Raw genomic sequence first — 13,566 nt, forward strand, 5'->3', positions numbered from 1 at the left:
ATAAACATTTTGCCATTACATACAAAACTGAACTATTTTATAGCTGAAACAGTAAGTTGTTTTGGGAGAAGGGGAAAATATATTTTTATCCTGTCTATTGCTTCACCGTTATTTCGAGAATAAACCCAGCTTAAATATGCAAATGTCACTCCCAAAACATATCAACTTGCATGTGCCGAAAAACGAAAGTTTCATACAAATTCTAAATGGATTATAGCCTGGAAAGTGCAAAGCACGCTCCCCTTATTATCACTAAAAGTTCATAGAGATCTCACAAAATTCCGTTATAATTAATAAAGCTCTCTAAACTACACAATTAATATTTTTATTTACATCGCGTCTACACTCATAAGATGATTCACGAGCGCACAAAACGGCACTTAATAAAAACCGATCAGGCGCTTTCAGCAGTGAGTGAATTCTGACAAGTGTTTCTAATTGTTCAGAAACAACAGATATGTCTGTGATTGGCTACATTGCTCAACACTGCAAAAACACGTTGGATAGTTTGCCAGATCTTCAATTGCTTTGCTTTCGTTTGAGGGTTATATAGCAGCGGGGCTGTCGAGGATTCCATGACTAACCACAGGGGGGGCAACTGCCCCCCCCTTGCCCCCCCCCTAATGTCGCCCATGCATATATATATATATATATATATATATATATATATATATATATATATATATATGGAGAGAGAGAGAGAGAGAGAGAGAGAGAGAGAGAGAAAGAGATTTTGATGTGAGGGAGCAACAGGGAATGAACATTTTCACCGGGAGAAGCATTATTATGGACATTATTATGGTTGTTTTGGCTATAGGTAACAGTTTAAAGTGATGGATTTGTTTCGTACAGACACAAAACTTTTCACTTTACAAGGAGTTAACTGATAGATTGGTGTTGTGTGGATTACTTGTGGATTACTGCGATGTTTTTATCAGCTGTTTGGACACGCATTCTGACGGCACCCATTCATTGCATTGGATGCTTTTCAACAAAATGCAATTTTTGGGTAAACTATTTCTTTAAGCATTACAATAAAACAATAAAATAAAGTTGCACTTCAACAGATCTGTTGGATTAATACTTTCTGTGTTTCAGAACTCATTCTGAGATGAGAATCTGCAGACAGTGCAGTGCAATGGACTACAGCCTCCCAGTGACAAATAAGGGCATTACAGGAAAACAAAACTCAAGGAATCTTTCCCATTGCACATTTTGCAATACAGGAACATGGTAATAAATTAGCATAAAACCTTACCTTTTGATTTGAACAGGTCATCACCATCGTCGTCACTATCCGACTCAAAAAGACCCTTGAACTCCTTCTTGTCAGCTCTCTTCTCCGCAAACCTCTTGCGTTTGATCTCAGGAAGATTCAAATCCTCCATCTAAATTAAAAAGCGATGGAAAAGAAAAAAAAAAAGTTTAAATGCTGTCATTAATCAAAACACGACAAAAACATGAACAAAACACTCTAGACATAATAATAATGAGAATATAATGCTGATAAATGCTTCTGTTTTTTCATTTCAGATTTAGTTTTAGACTAAATCTGGTTGAATGGAAGACGTGGAAGTGTTTTTTTTTTCTAGCTGATGTACAATGAGCTATTCTTTGAGTTTCCTTCCATCTCATTAACATCAGATGTCACAAAATGAGTCACTGTTGAGACTTCAACCTCTTTTATCTATATATGTCTTAATACTACAAAAGATATAATATAATAGAAGTTAACAAATTTAGAAATCAAGAGTAAAAAAATAATAAAGTTACATTATTTTCTCCTAAAAACATAATGGGACATAAGTGTGTGTGTGTGTGTGTGTGTGTTGATGGAGGAAGTGGCAGGAGGGAGGCAGTGGTAATCAGATCTGAGCGTGGGGACTCGGTGGATCAAAGCCTGGGACGCAGCCCTGAGCGCTATAATACTCTTCCTGTAGCACTAGCCCTGCCGCCTCCTCCGCCAATCTGCCGCTTCCTAGACGCCAACACTCCGCCTGGTGTCATCTCCATTATCTCCCCATGGACACGCTCCAGCTCCACACACATACACGAACACACACAGTAGGTGCTTTCACAGAACCAGCACTACAGTTTTCACTAAGACAGTCACATCTGTGCATTTCATATAAGACTGGCATTAAAAAAAGCACTGGGATAAACAGCCATGTCAAAATATATAATCCAAATAATGAGATTCTGTTTCTAAAGATCAAACTATAGCATTGTAATGACGCTCTCTCTGGTAAAACATGACGGAGTTGTCTAAATCCTGCTTCCTCTGAGAGGTGTGGTTTGGATTATTCTAGTAATCATGGTTGTGGTTTTGGCACTTTTTACCCTTTCTTTTCCAGAGATCTCCAGCTGAATCTCCTTCTCACGAAGTTTCTTCCACTGACTGTAATATTTAGTGAGCGGAGTGCCTTCCTCTGCTACCTGCTTCTCCCAGGCCGCCTGTAAACACACCAAAATAAACACAGTGAATGTTACTACATAGGAGAGTTAAACAAAAGGGATCTCAATACACATTCTCAACAAAATAAAGCCATAAAGTTACTCAAAAAGTACAATTGCTGGCCATGATGAGTACACACAGGCTTGCTCTGTTATGGTGGATCAATAACCCCCTCCCCAAAACGAAACAGAAATATTGTAAGGTCTATCACTATACTCTGAAGTGTATTGATGAAGTATCAATTGTAGCGGTCCAAGAAGCGAGCCTTGGTGCACACCTTTTCTCCGAAACAGCAAAAATAAGTGGCAAACAGACGGATAAAGGGCTACGGGAGGGTGCAAGAGAGTGAATCCCTGCCAGACTTTCCTTAAAGGTCTTTGTGGATGATATTGATCAGGTAAAATGAGATTAGTTGACCTCTAAATTCAATAGACTGTAATAAATCCCGACTTCAGTCTACAGTTAGCGAAACTTATTTATAACAATTTGCAGTGGTTTGTAGGATAGCGAAAACGATCAAAGCTAGAAAAGGGCGCAATATGCTCTTTCCTTGATGCAACAGACCCAAACAATGCTAACAGATGTGTACATGACCAGCGAGGATGAGCTCCCTGGCAAACTGGGGGCTTCATCCTTTTGAAGCATCTGTTCAGCTACTGCTGTGCACATTCTGGAAGGAAGTCCTGATGCGATCGCTCGGCACTACGGTGCTGAGGCTAAAACAAACCGCAAGAAATCACAACAATGTTTTAAGTCATTGCAACAGTTTACGTGCTCCCGATACATTGAGCTTTGGTGTTTAAAGCAGGTGATGCAGAATTTTAAGTTTAAAAGTGCTGATTTTTCATGTAACCAATATAGTTATTATAAACACACTGCCAGTCAAAAGTTTTTGAACAGGAAGATTTCTTTTTTTTTTTTTTTCAAAAGTCTCTTCCACTCACCAAGCCTGCATTTTTTTTAATCCAAAGTACAGCAAAAACAGTAACATTTTGAAATATTTTTACCATTTAAAATAACTGTTTTCTATTTGAATATATTTAAATTGGTAATTTATTCCTGTAATTTAAACGCTGATTTTTTTTGCATAATTACTCCAGTCACATGATCCTTCAGAAATCATTCTAATATTCTAATTTGCTGCTCAAAAAACATCATTATTATTATTATTATGTTGAAAACAGCGGAGTAAAATTTTTTTTAGGTTTCTTTGATGAACAGAAAGTTCAGAAGAATAGTATTTATCTGAACTAGAATTATTTTGTAACATTATAAATGTCTTTATCATCATATTTGATCAATTTAAAGCATTCTTGCTAAGTAAAAGTATTCATTTCTATAAAAATATAGAAAACAATTATACTGATTCCAAGCATTCGAATGGTATAGTGTATAATGTTACAAAAGCTTTGTATTTCAGACAAATGCTGATCTTTGGATCTTTCTACTCAAAGAATCCTGAAAAAAACTGTATCCTGCTTTTTTCTGTAACTGTTTTAAATATATATAATAATAAAAATGTTTCCTGAACAGCAAATCAGCATTTTAGAATGATTCCTGAAGGATCATGTGACACTGAAGACTGGAGTGATGATGTTAAAAATGAAGCTTTGATCAAAGGAATAAATTACATTTTAAAATATATTCAAATAGAAAACAAAATGCAGGCTTGGTGAGCAGAATAGGTTTCTTTAAAAACCATTAAAAATCTTACTGTTTAAAAAAACTTTTGACTGGTAGAGTAAATAATAAGCAAATAATAAATAAACCAGTAAAATAAATATATGCAAATATAAGTACGTATGCACTGTATTATGAGAGAGTAAGAAAGACTAAAACTTTTGGTTGTTTGTTTTTTACATTGAAATAAAATTAAAATTTATACTAAAAAGAAGAAATGTAGCCTTTGCAACAAACTAAAACAAGTTAAACCTGAAGTACTAAAATTACTAACTGAAATAAAACTTTAATTAAAATATAAATAGAAAACTATTTAGAAATATATCAAAAAAAAAAAAAAAACAACAACATAAGAATTGAAAATCTAAAAAATAAAAGCTAATTCATAATATTAACAAAACTCCAGGTAGTTAGATATGCATTTATTTAGCCTCTGTGTGAAGGATTAGGGTTAGTATTAGAGCTGTTGGAGGCACTGGTACAATCCATAGAGACAGATATTTGTTTGTTGGACTGATCCGTGCGGCTCTATGCAGCTGTGCTGGCGGCAGTGCCGGGTGAGAAGTTTGCCATGCCACCCTCGTTACTAAAGGACATCTTTCCCGCTGGCCAGAGCCCAGCGACAGACGCACCCCGGCATGGTGCCATGCTGTCTGCGTGCTCTGCCCTGCTGCATCTCTCCCTACGGCTCAACATTACACAGTGGAGAGACACAGACCCTTCCACCCCTCCTTCATTTCAGTCTTAAACGGCCTTAAATATTTATCAGAAGCACGAGTCGGTCCAGAGACAGCGAGGGGCGGGGAGGAGAGATGAACGGGCTGTGCGTCGGCAGGGGTGACAAATGAGAGCGGAGATGGAGATGAATGGAGCCGAGATCTCGCCCCAGAGAGGAAGCAACTTCTCACCTTCTCTCACAACCTTCACCCCTGCCGTCCCCTCATTTTTTTTTTCTTCCCACCAACTTTGTCATTATCAGCCCAGTCAGCACCAGGGTTATTATTGTTAACGGCTATGAAGACGAAAATTAGCATTAAAAAAGAAAAGAAAGAAAGAAAAAATGTAATTCTAATTAAAGTTTTTTGCCAAAAAGTAAATAAAAACATTTTTTGACATTTTCTGATTATATAACTAAATATAGATAAAACAATACTGAAACTAACATTTGCAATAAAAATAAAACGTAGAATGTTTACGTAGAAATGTAGAATTGTGCAATTGGTAAAAATAATAATAAACTATTATTATTACTATTATTATTATTATTATTATTAAACTATTATTAATATTAAACAATAATAAAAACAACAGATTATAAAATTAATACATATTTATTAAGCAATAAATGCATATTTACATATTTATTTATATATATTTATTTATTTATACACTAACACTAATTAAAAGTAAACTAAAATTAAAACAAATAATAAAAACAGTGACATTTTCTAATTATATAAAAATATAGATATAACAACATTTAAAATAAAAATAAAAATATTTATACACACCAACACTAATTAAAAGTAAACAAAAAATAAATGTATTATTATTGTTGTTGTTATCAAAATTTAACAATTATTATTATTATACTATTATTAGTAGTAGTAGTAGTAAACAAATATAAAAGAATTGATTATAAAATTAATGCACATAACTTATTAAACATTAATGATATATTTATAGAGAAATATACATGAATTATATAACTAATTATAGATAATACAATAATGACACTAATTCAAAGTAAACTAAAATTATTATTCTTAATAATTATAATAATAATAATAATAACTTATTATTATATTATCATCATTAATCATTATATTATTGTGGTTATTATTATTGTTATTAATAAACTATTATTATTATTATTATTAAACAATTATAAAAAATAATTAAAAATGAATACATTTCTGTTTTTTAAGCATTACATATTTACAATTAACATTTACATATTTAAATATGAATAAAACATATCATCTATGGATGAAACTAAAATTTAAAATAAAAATAAAAAATATTAATACACCAACACTAATTAAATGTAACAAAAATAATAAAAACAGTGACATTTTCTGAATTAATATATATTTTCAATTCTATTTCATTTCTATTTTTTTTTCCCAAAAAGAGATGCAAAAACAGAACGCAGGGCATCTGATTGATATAGAAAACAACCAACACGCTTCACTTTCTGTATACAATGTTTAGAAATTTGAATTCTAGAATTTTAAAATGGGTGACAACAACAATATTATTATTATTATTATTAATAATAATAATAATAATAATAATAATAAATATACAATTATTATTGTTGCTTTTATTATTATGATTATAAAACAATGTAAAATATTTATTATAAAATGAATGCATATTATTTATTAAATACTAATTACATACACATAATTATTCATATATTAAATTCATATAAAAATTCATTACACATTATTAATTAATAAGTATGGATAAAACAATAATGAAAAAAAAAAATTATACACCAACACTAATCAAAAGAAAACTAAAATTAAAACTAAATAAAAACTGTGACATTTTCAATAAGTACAATAATCCTGTTTAGCGAGCACAAAATCTGCTTCAATCCAATCTACTACTGGACTGTTGTTACCAGACGCTCGCAGACGAAGCACTTAACGTCTGCGCGTCCTCCTCTGAGTCTCTCGCTGAGAGAAATGGCATTAGAAAGCTTTCCGCTCCATTACTTTCATCTGCTCTCACATCCGCCACCGACCCTGCGTCAGGCTACGGTCGTAATAGCATTCCGTGCCACGATGGCCGTGTGTGTCTGTCTGAGGACCTGTGACTGCACTTCCTGACTTGCAGGTGGTGTGGTCAACTAGGCTCCAGGCCAACCGCCACATGCTGTTTTCAACTGACCACAGCAACACACACTCAAATGTGTTCACACGTAAACACGCAGCGCTCCGAACACGCAAACACAGACCAAGACTGCGGGTGACCAGCAGTCACCTGCGATGGGACGGAAGGCAGGGTGGTGTTTGAGGTGGGTGGAAAGAGGAGGAACTGCAGGGATAACAGTCTGCTTTTACAGCTAAAATAAACATATGACTGCCATGTCTGGTCCCAAAGCTCACAAGAGTGGAGCAAAAAAACATCCTTCAGTTGACGGATTTACATTACCGTTCAAAAGTTTGGGATCGTTAAGATTTTTCGTATTTTTTAAAAGAAGTCTCTTACACTCAAAGTTCCATTTATTTGATCAAAAATGCAGAAAAAATAGTAATATTTTGAAATTGTATTGTACATTTTAATATACTTCAAAATATAATTTATTTCTGTGATGCAAAGCTAAATTTTTATCAGTCATTACAGTCTTCAGTGTCACATGATCCTTCAGAAATCATTTTAATATACTGATTTATTACTTTTATTATCATTATGTTGGAAACAGTTGTGCTGCTTAACATTTTTTGGCACCTGTGATACTTTTTTCAGGATTTTCTGATGAATAAAAATTTAAAAAGAACAGCATTTATTCAAAATAGAAATCTTTTCTAACAATATACGTCTTTGTTATCAATTTTTATAAATTTAACACATCCTTGGTGAATAAAAGTATTCATTTCTTTAAAAAAAAGAATAAAAGAAAAGAATGTACTGACCCCAAAGTTTGCATATTTTTACAAAGGTTTCTATTTTGAATAAATGCTGTTCTTTTTAATGTTTAATCATCAAAGAATGCTGAAAAAAAGTATCACAGGTCCTAAAAAAATATTAAGCAGCACAACTGTTTCCAGCACTGATTAGAAATCAGACACTGAAGACTGTGTAATGACGCTGAAAATTTAGTTTCGCATCGAAGGAATAAATTATATTTTAAAGTATATTAAAGTACAAAACCACCATTTTAAATTGCAATAATATTTCAAAATATTACTCTTTTTTTTCTTTTTTTTTTTTTAAATCAAATGATCACAGATTTGATGGACAGAAAAGACTTCTTTAAAAAACATTAAAAACCTTACTTCCAAACTTTTGTACCCAAAAAAGGTTGTACAGAAGACTGTTTAATGCTGGACAGTAGGGTTATTATAGTTAACTAAATGTAAAACCATAAAACTAATTTTGTTTCTTGAAATAAAATAAACTTCAACTAAAATAAGTAAACAAATAAATAAATCTACAACATTTCTCATGTTCATTAATTTTTTTCTTCATGTACTAAAATAACTAAAACTGAAATAAAATTTAATAAAATCTATATAGACTATATAAAACAAAAACAAAAGATGACTAAAAATAAAAAAACTAAATAACTAAAATTAATATTAAAACTGAAAAAAAAAAATCAAGATATTAATATAAACTATAATATCTCAGTAATATTAAAATATTACTGCTTACAAGTGCAGAAATAAATGTAAATAATATTTAACATTTTTTTAATGTAAAGCATGAATTCATTTTATTGGTTTTATTAAATATAAAACATTTTATAGCATACAAGCTTGATCAAAAACGCAGAAAAAACTGTATTATGAAATATTATTACAGTTTAAATTAAGTTCTTCAGCCATTACTCCAGTCTTCAGTGTCACATGATCTTTCAGAAATTATTTTAATATGATGATTTATTACTTTTATCCTCAATGTTGGAAACCGTTGTGCTTCTTCATTTTTTTGGAGCCTGTGATTCTTTTTTCAGGTTTCTTGATGAATTAAAAGTTTAAAAGAACAGCATTTATTCAAAATAGAAATCTTTTCTAACAATATAAGTCTTTGCTATCACTTTTTATCATTTTAACACATCCTTGGTAAATAAAATATTCCTTTAAAATTTTTTTTTGACTGATCACAAACTTTTAAATGGTAGTTTATATTGTTACAAAATTTTTATTTTAAATAAATGCTATTCTTTTTATTTATTATAATTTTTTATTTATATTAAGCAGCACAACGGTTTCCACCATTGATTATAAATCAGCATATTAGAATGATTTCTGAAGGATCATGTGACACTGAGTAATTATGCTGAAAATTTAGCATTGCATCACAGGAATAAATTCTATTTTATAAGTATATTAAAATAGAAAACCACTATTTTAAATTGCAATAATAGTTCACAATATTATTAGTATACAAAATATACTTTTCTGTATTTTTAATCAAATAAAGCTTTGAAGAGCAGAAATGTCTTTAAAAAAAACTTTTTGAAGTTTTGAACTGCAGTGTATATATAAATATAAAAATTGATATATACTATTCTTGAACTATAAAACTGAGGTAGGAATGGTGGTTTACTTCATTTTCAAGTGAAAAAACATTAAGTGAAAAAAAAAAAAGTAAGATGGGGCTTGGAACTAACCAAATATTACTGGTTTTTGACATTTTTTTTGTGCGACTTTTGATACAAGGCCTACATTTTGCTTAAGATCATGAGATAGTTATAATGCATCCATTTTGATTTCATATTGACTTCAAGAACAGTTTGGTCCGTTTCTGGTACAAAATGATACACGATTTTATGCACTCACCACAGCTGTGACATCAGCCACGCCAAAAGCAGCTTTCTGCCTTCGCCCTGTGATGTAGCTGCAGTTCTCCTGTATCTTCTCCAGCAGCTGGCGCATCTGCTTGCAGTAATTGGCCACTTTGCATTCCTTCAAGAACGCTTTCAGCTGAGGAGACCAACAGGAGAAAGCATGCATGAGAGACAGGGGGAAAGAGCACAAATGAAACATCACAAAAATGATGTGAATATACAGCCACATGCAGGAAAAGTTTTAACCATCCTCAAAGAGAAACATTAATATATCTCTTAAAACTGTCTGTACAGATTCAATTTCCATTTTTTTTTTTTATTCCGCCAATGAAAAGTACGGAAGAAACGGGAGTGGATATTATAAATAAACCGGACTGGGCCAAAAGAATAAATATTCAAAACCGGATTTTTAAACAGCAGTGAGGAGAGTTTGGTTTTGGCCAGAACAGAGGATGTGGCCAGGGTGTATGTGTGTGAGAGAGGCCTGAAAGAAGTGATGGTGAAAGAAGCTGGCTTTTTTCCTACAGCCAGTGTGTTTGTGTGCTGTTAGTGTGAACATTGCGGTGTAAGCGTGTGCTGTGTTGCTGGGGTAAGTGTTGGGATGTGTATGTTGAGGTGTGAGCACTAAAAGGAGCCATTAAATACAACTGTCGAGCACGCTCCATAACTTTCACTTATTATGACCTGTTGGCGATGTGGTAAATACTGGAAAGTGAATAAGTGAAAGCTTATTCCAGAGAGACTGAGAACAGTACCTGAACGATTGTGGGCAAAGCCAGCTCAGGGAAGCCAATAGAGCAGGCCTGTGTGTGGAAGTACTCCAGAATGAGGTCATACAACTGCTCCACTAGACCATCCTAAAACAGCAAAAACACATAAACATTCACAAGTCAACACACAGGATGCATTCTTGGCCCAAAAAACATACTGAGAATTTTTGAATAAAGTTATTTTTGTTTTCTTTGCACACAAAAAGTATTCTCATAGCTTCATGAAAATAAAAGTTGAACCACTGATGTTACATTGACTATTTTAATGATGTCCTTACTAACTTTCTTGGCCTTAAAAGTGGTAATTGCGTTGCTGTCTATGCAGGGTCAGAAAGCTCTCTGATTTCATCAAAAATATCTTAATTTGTGTTCCAAAGATGAACGAAGGTCTTGCGGGTTTGTAACAACATGAGGGTGAGTAATTACTGACAGAATTTTCATTTTTGGGTGAACTGTTCCTTTAAGTTACAATATATCCAAATTTAAAAGAACACATCATAAACATGTACATAATTTTAACCCTGCACCTCATGTTTTGAAATGAAGAATCACATTCTGTGTGAATTCCTGTGTGAATGTGAAGTTGAGAAAAAGAAAACAGTCCTCTAGAGCCTCCCTTACAATGCAACACGTACCTGTGTCACGAATTGACATTTCAACACTAAATGTTGGACTTGGAAAGCTAGGATTGTCTGCATTCACATACTTGCATAGAATTTGTTTTAGGCCTTCAACAGCATCAATTTATGCTCGTTTTTAATTGTTCGATTTGGATTTACACATCAGTCAAAAGTTTTTGAACAGTAAGATTTTTTTTTTTTTTGAAGAAGTCTCTTCTGCTCACCATGCCTGCATTTATTTGAGCCAAAGTACAGCAAATGCAGTAAAATTTTGAAATATTTTTACTAGGGGTGGGCATAGATTAATTTTTTTAATCTAGATTAATCTAGATTAAATTTTGGAATTAATCTAGATTAATCTAGATTAAAATGGCTAATTTGAATTCTGCTGAAGGCATTCAGAATATGTGTGCTACCCAAATAATGACTAAAAGTAAGTCTTTGAGAATGGATCATAAAGCTCATAAAGCTGTTCTATGATAATTTGTTGATGAAAATAAATTATGTTCAATTAGATGTACTTGTGTTTACCAACTAACTAACAATGAAATTATTTTTTCTAACTATAGATTGTGTTTTTTTTTTTACGTCAACACCTACCCAACCCATTACATGTTACACCGTACTTTTATTTTGACAGGTTGCCGTGAAGTTTCTGTGTATACAGTATGATATGATGCTAGTTTTCTCAAATGAAACGGTAAAAGTGACACTCACAGCAGTTTGGGCGATTGAGTTTATCTGTTCATGTGAGATGAAAATGCCAAAAATTACCGGGAGCGTCACGTGTGTTTCAGTATTCGTGTAGTAAAAGCTCGTCCCCGCCATGCATACGTACAGCTAGGCAAACGGAACATATCGGATTCATATTAAAACGGTCTTTTTGCATTTCAGTTTTCACATACACTAGTCCATATCGCGATTTGAATTAAGTGACAGACCAACATTTGATTTATGAATCCAAAAAACGACGAATTTACGTGGCATTTCGCTATAGTAGATTCTGTTTTCATGAATGGAGGACGACGCGATCCCGTCTGTATTTTGGCGGAAGAGACTTAAGGAGGAGACGCGATCATATTCTATAGTCTTCGGTATACATCCGCGTTAAACTATCAAGGTGAAAGTCATCATAGCTTGCGTAGTTTAGACCCAGCTCCCAACCCAAATTTGAGAATAGATTAACGGCGATATTTTTTTTATCGCACGATAAGAGTTTCACGTTAACGCAGCACGTTAACGCCGATAACGGGTAACCACTAATTTTTACTATTTAAAATAACTGCTTTCTATTTGAATATATTTTAAAATGTAATTTATTCCTGTGATCAAAGCTAAATGCTTGTTTTTAATTGTTCGATTTGGATTTAAGCTGATCAAAGCATCATTATTCCAGTCTTCAGTGTCATATGATCCTTCAGAAATAATTGCTGATGTGTTAATGTGCTGATTTGCTCTTTAAGAAACATTTATTAATATTATTATTATTATTATTATCAATATTCAAAAAAGTTGAGAACATTTTTCAGGATTCTTTGATGAATAGAAAGATCCAAAGATCAAGATTTATCTGAAATAAAAAACTTTTCAGCAAATCAGCATATTAGAATGATTTCTGAAGGATCATGTGACTGGAGTAATGATGCTAAAAATTCAGCTTTAAAATCACAGGAATAAACATTTTAAAATATATGCCTACAGAAAACAGTTATTTTAAATAGTACAATTTCAAAATTTGACAGTTTTGCTGTACTTTGGATCAAATAAATGCAGGCTTGGTGAGCAGAAGAGACTTCTTTAAAAAAAAAAAAAAAACTTTTAACAGGTAGTATAATTTTTAGACATCTTTGTTAGGAGTTTGGTACTGTATTGCACTCTATTTTTAGGAACATTGGGTTTTAGTTCAGTTAAAATAAAGCTTTTGTTACACAGGGCAACAGCCTAAAATACAGTGAAAACAGTAATATTGTGAAATATTATTACGATTTAAAATAACTTAAAAATCATTTAAAATCAATGTAATTTATTCCTGTGATGCAATAAAAGTATAATTTTTTCTTTATCTTAACGACCCGGACTTGAAAACGTGTCTCAAGTTGGAGACATGCTGGTGGCATTTACAAACGGGTTTTTTGTTTACCACTCAAACTTGTGTCAATCTAACAAAAATAAAAATGAAAAGCCAGTCTCAGCAGCACTAATGTCCATTACAAAAGACACCTGTTCCTGAGGTAACATAATGGTAAAAACAGCAGTCAATCAGTTTTCCCCTCAAAGAAATGGCTGCCCTGCCCCCCACAGAGTACTCACATCTCTACTCAACACCTGGCACACAAGTATTCACACTAATCCTGACCCGGTTTAGTGCAGGGATCGGACCTAAATCCTCTGCCCTACCTAAAATTCACAGCCACAGCCTTCGCAAACACATTCCTCCGCAATGGAAACGGGAAAACCCTGCTCGTAACTGCCCTTACTAGTCGGGAAATATTTAAGATTAAGTAAGTCAGACAG

At 32.8% G+C, this 13,566-nt stretch overlaps 1 protein-coding gene across 1 annotated transcript in view; it reads right to left on the reverse strand.

Moving 5' to 3' along the window:
- Nucleotides 1-1,241: 1,241 nt before the first annotated feature.
- Nucleotides 1,242-13,566, reverse strand: part of LOC141290559 (nucleolar complex protein 2 homolog) — a 35,788-nt gene continuing 23,463 nt past the window's right edge. The window contains exons 14-17 of the mRNA XM_073822680.1: nucleotides 10,418-10,519; nucleotides 9,655-9,798; nucleotides 2,341-2,454; nucleotides 1,242-1,388 (exon numbers count right to left, since the gene is read on the reverse strand). Of these exons, the coding sequence (XP_073678781.1) occupies nucleotides 1,242-1,388; nucleotides 2,341-2,454; nucleotides 9,655-9,798; nucleotides 10,418-10,519 (507 nt within the window). The remainder of the gene's footprint in view (nucleotides 1,389-2,340; nucleotides 2,455-9,654; nucleotides 9,799-10,417; nucleotides 10,520-13,566) is intronic.

The sequence above is a fragment of the Garra rufa genome, chromosome 18 (genome assembly GCF_049309525.1).
Source record: "Garra rufa chromosome 18, GarRuf1.0, whole genome shotgun sequence".
Classification (NCBI taxonomy): domain Eukaryota; kingdom Metazoa; phylum Chordata; class Actinopteri; order Cypriniformes; family Cyprinidae; genus Garra; species Garra rufa.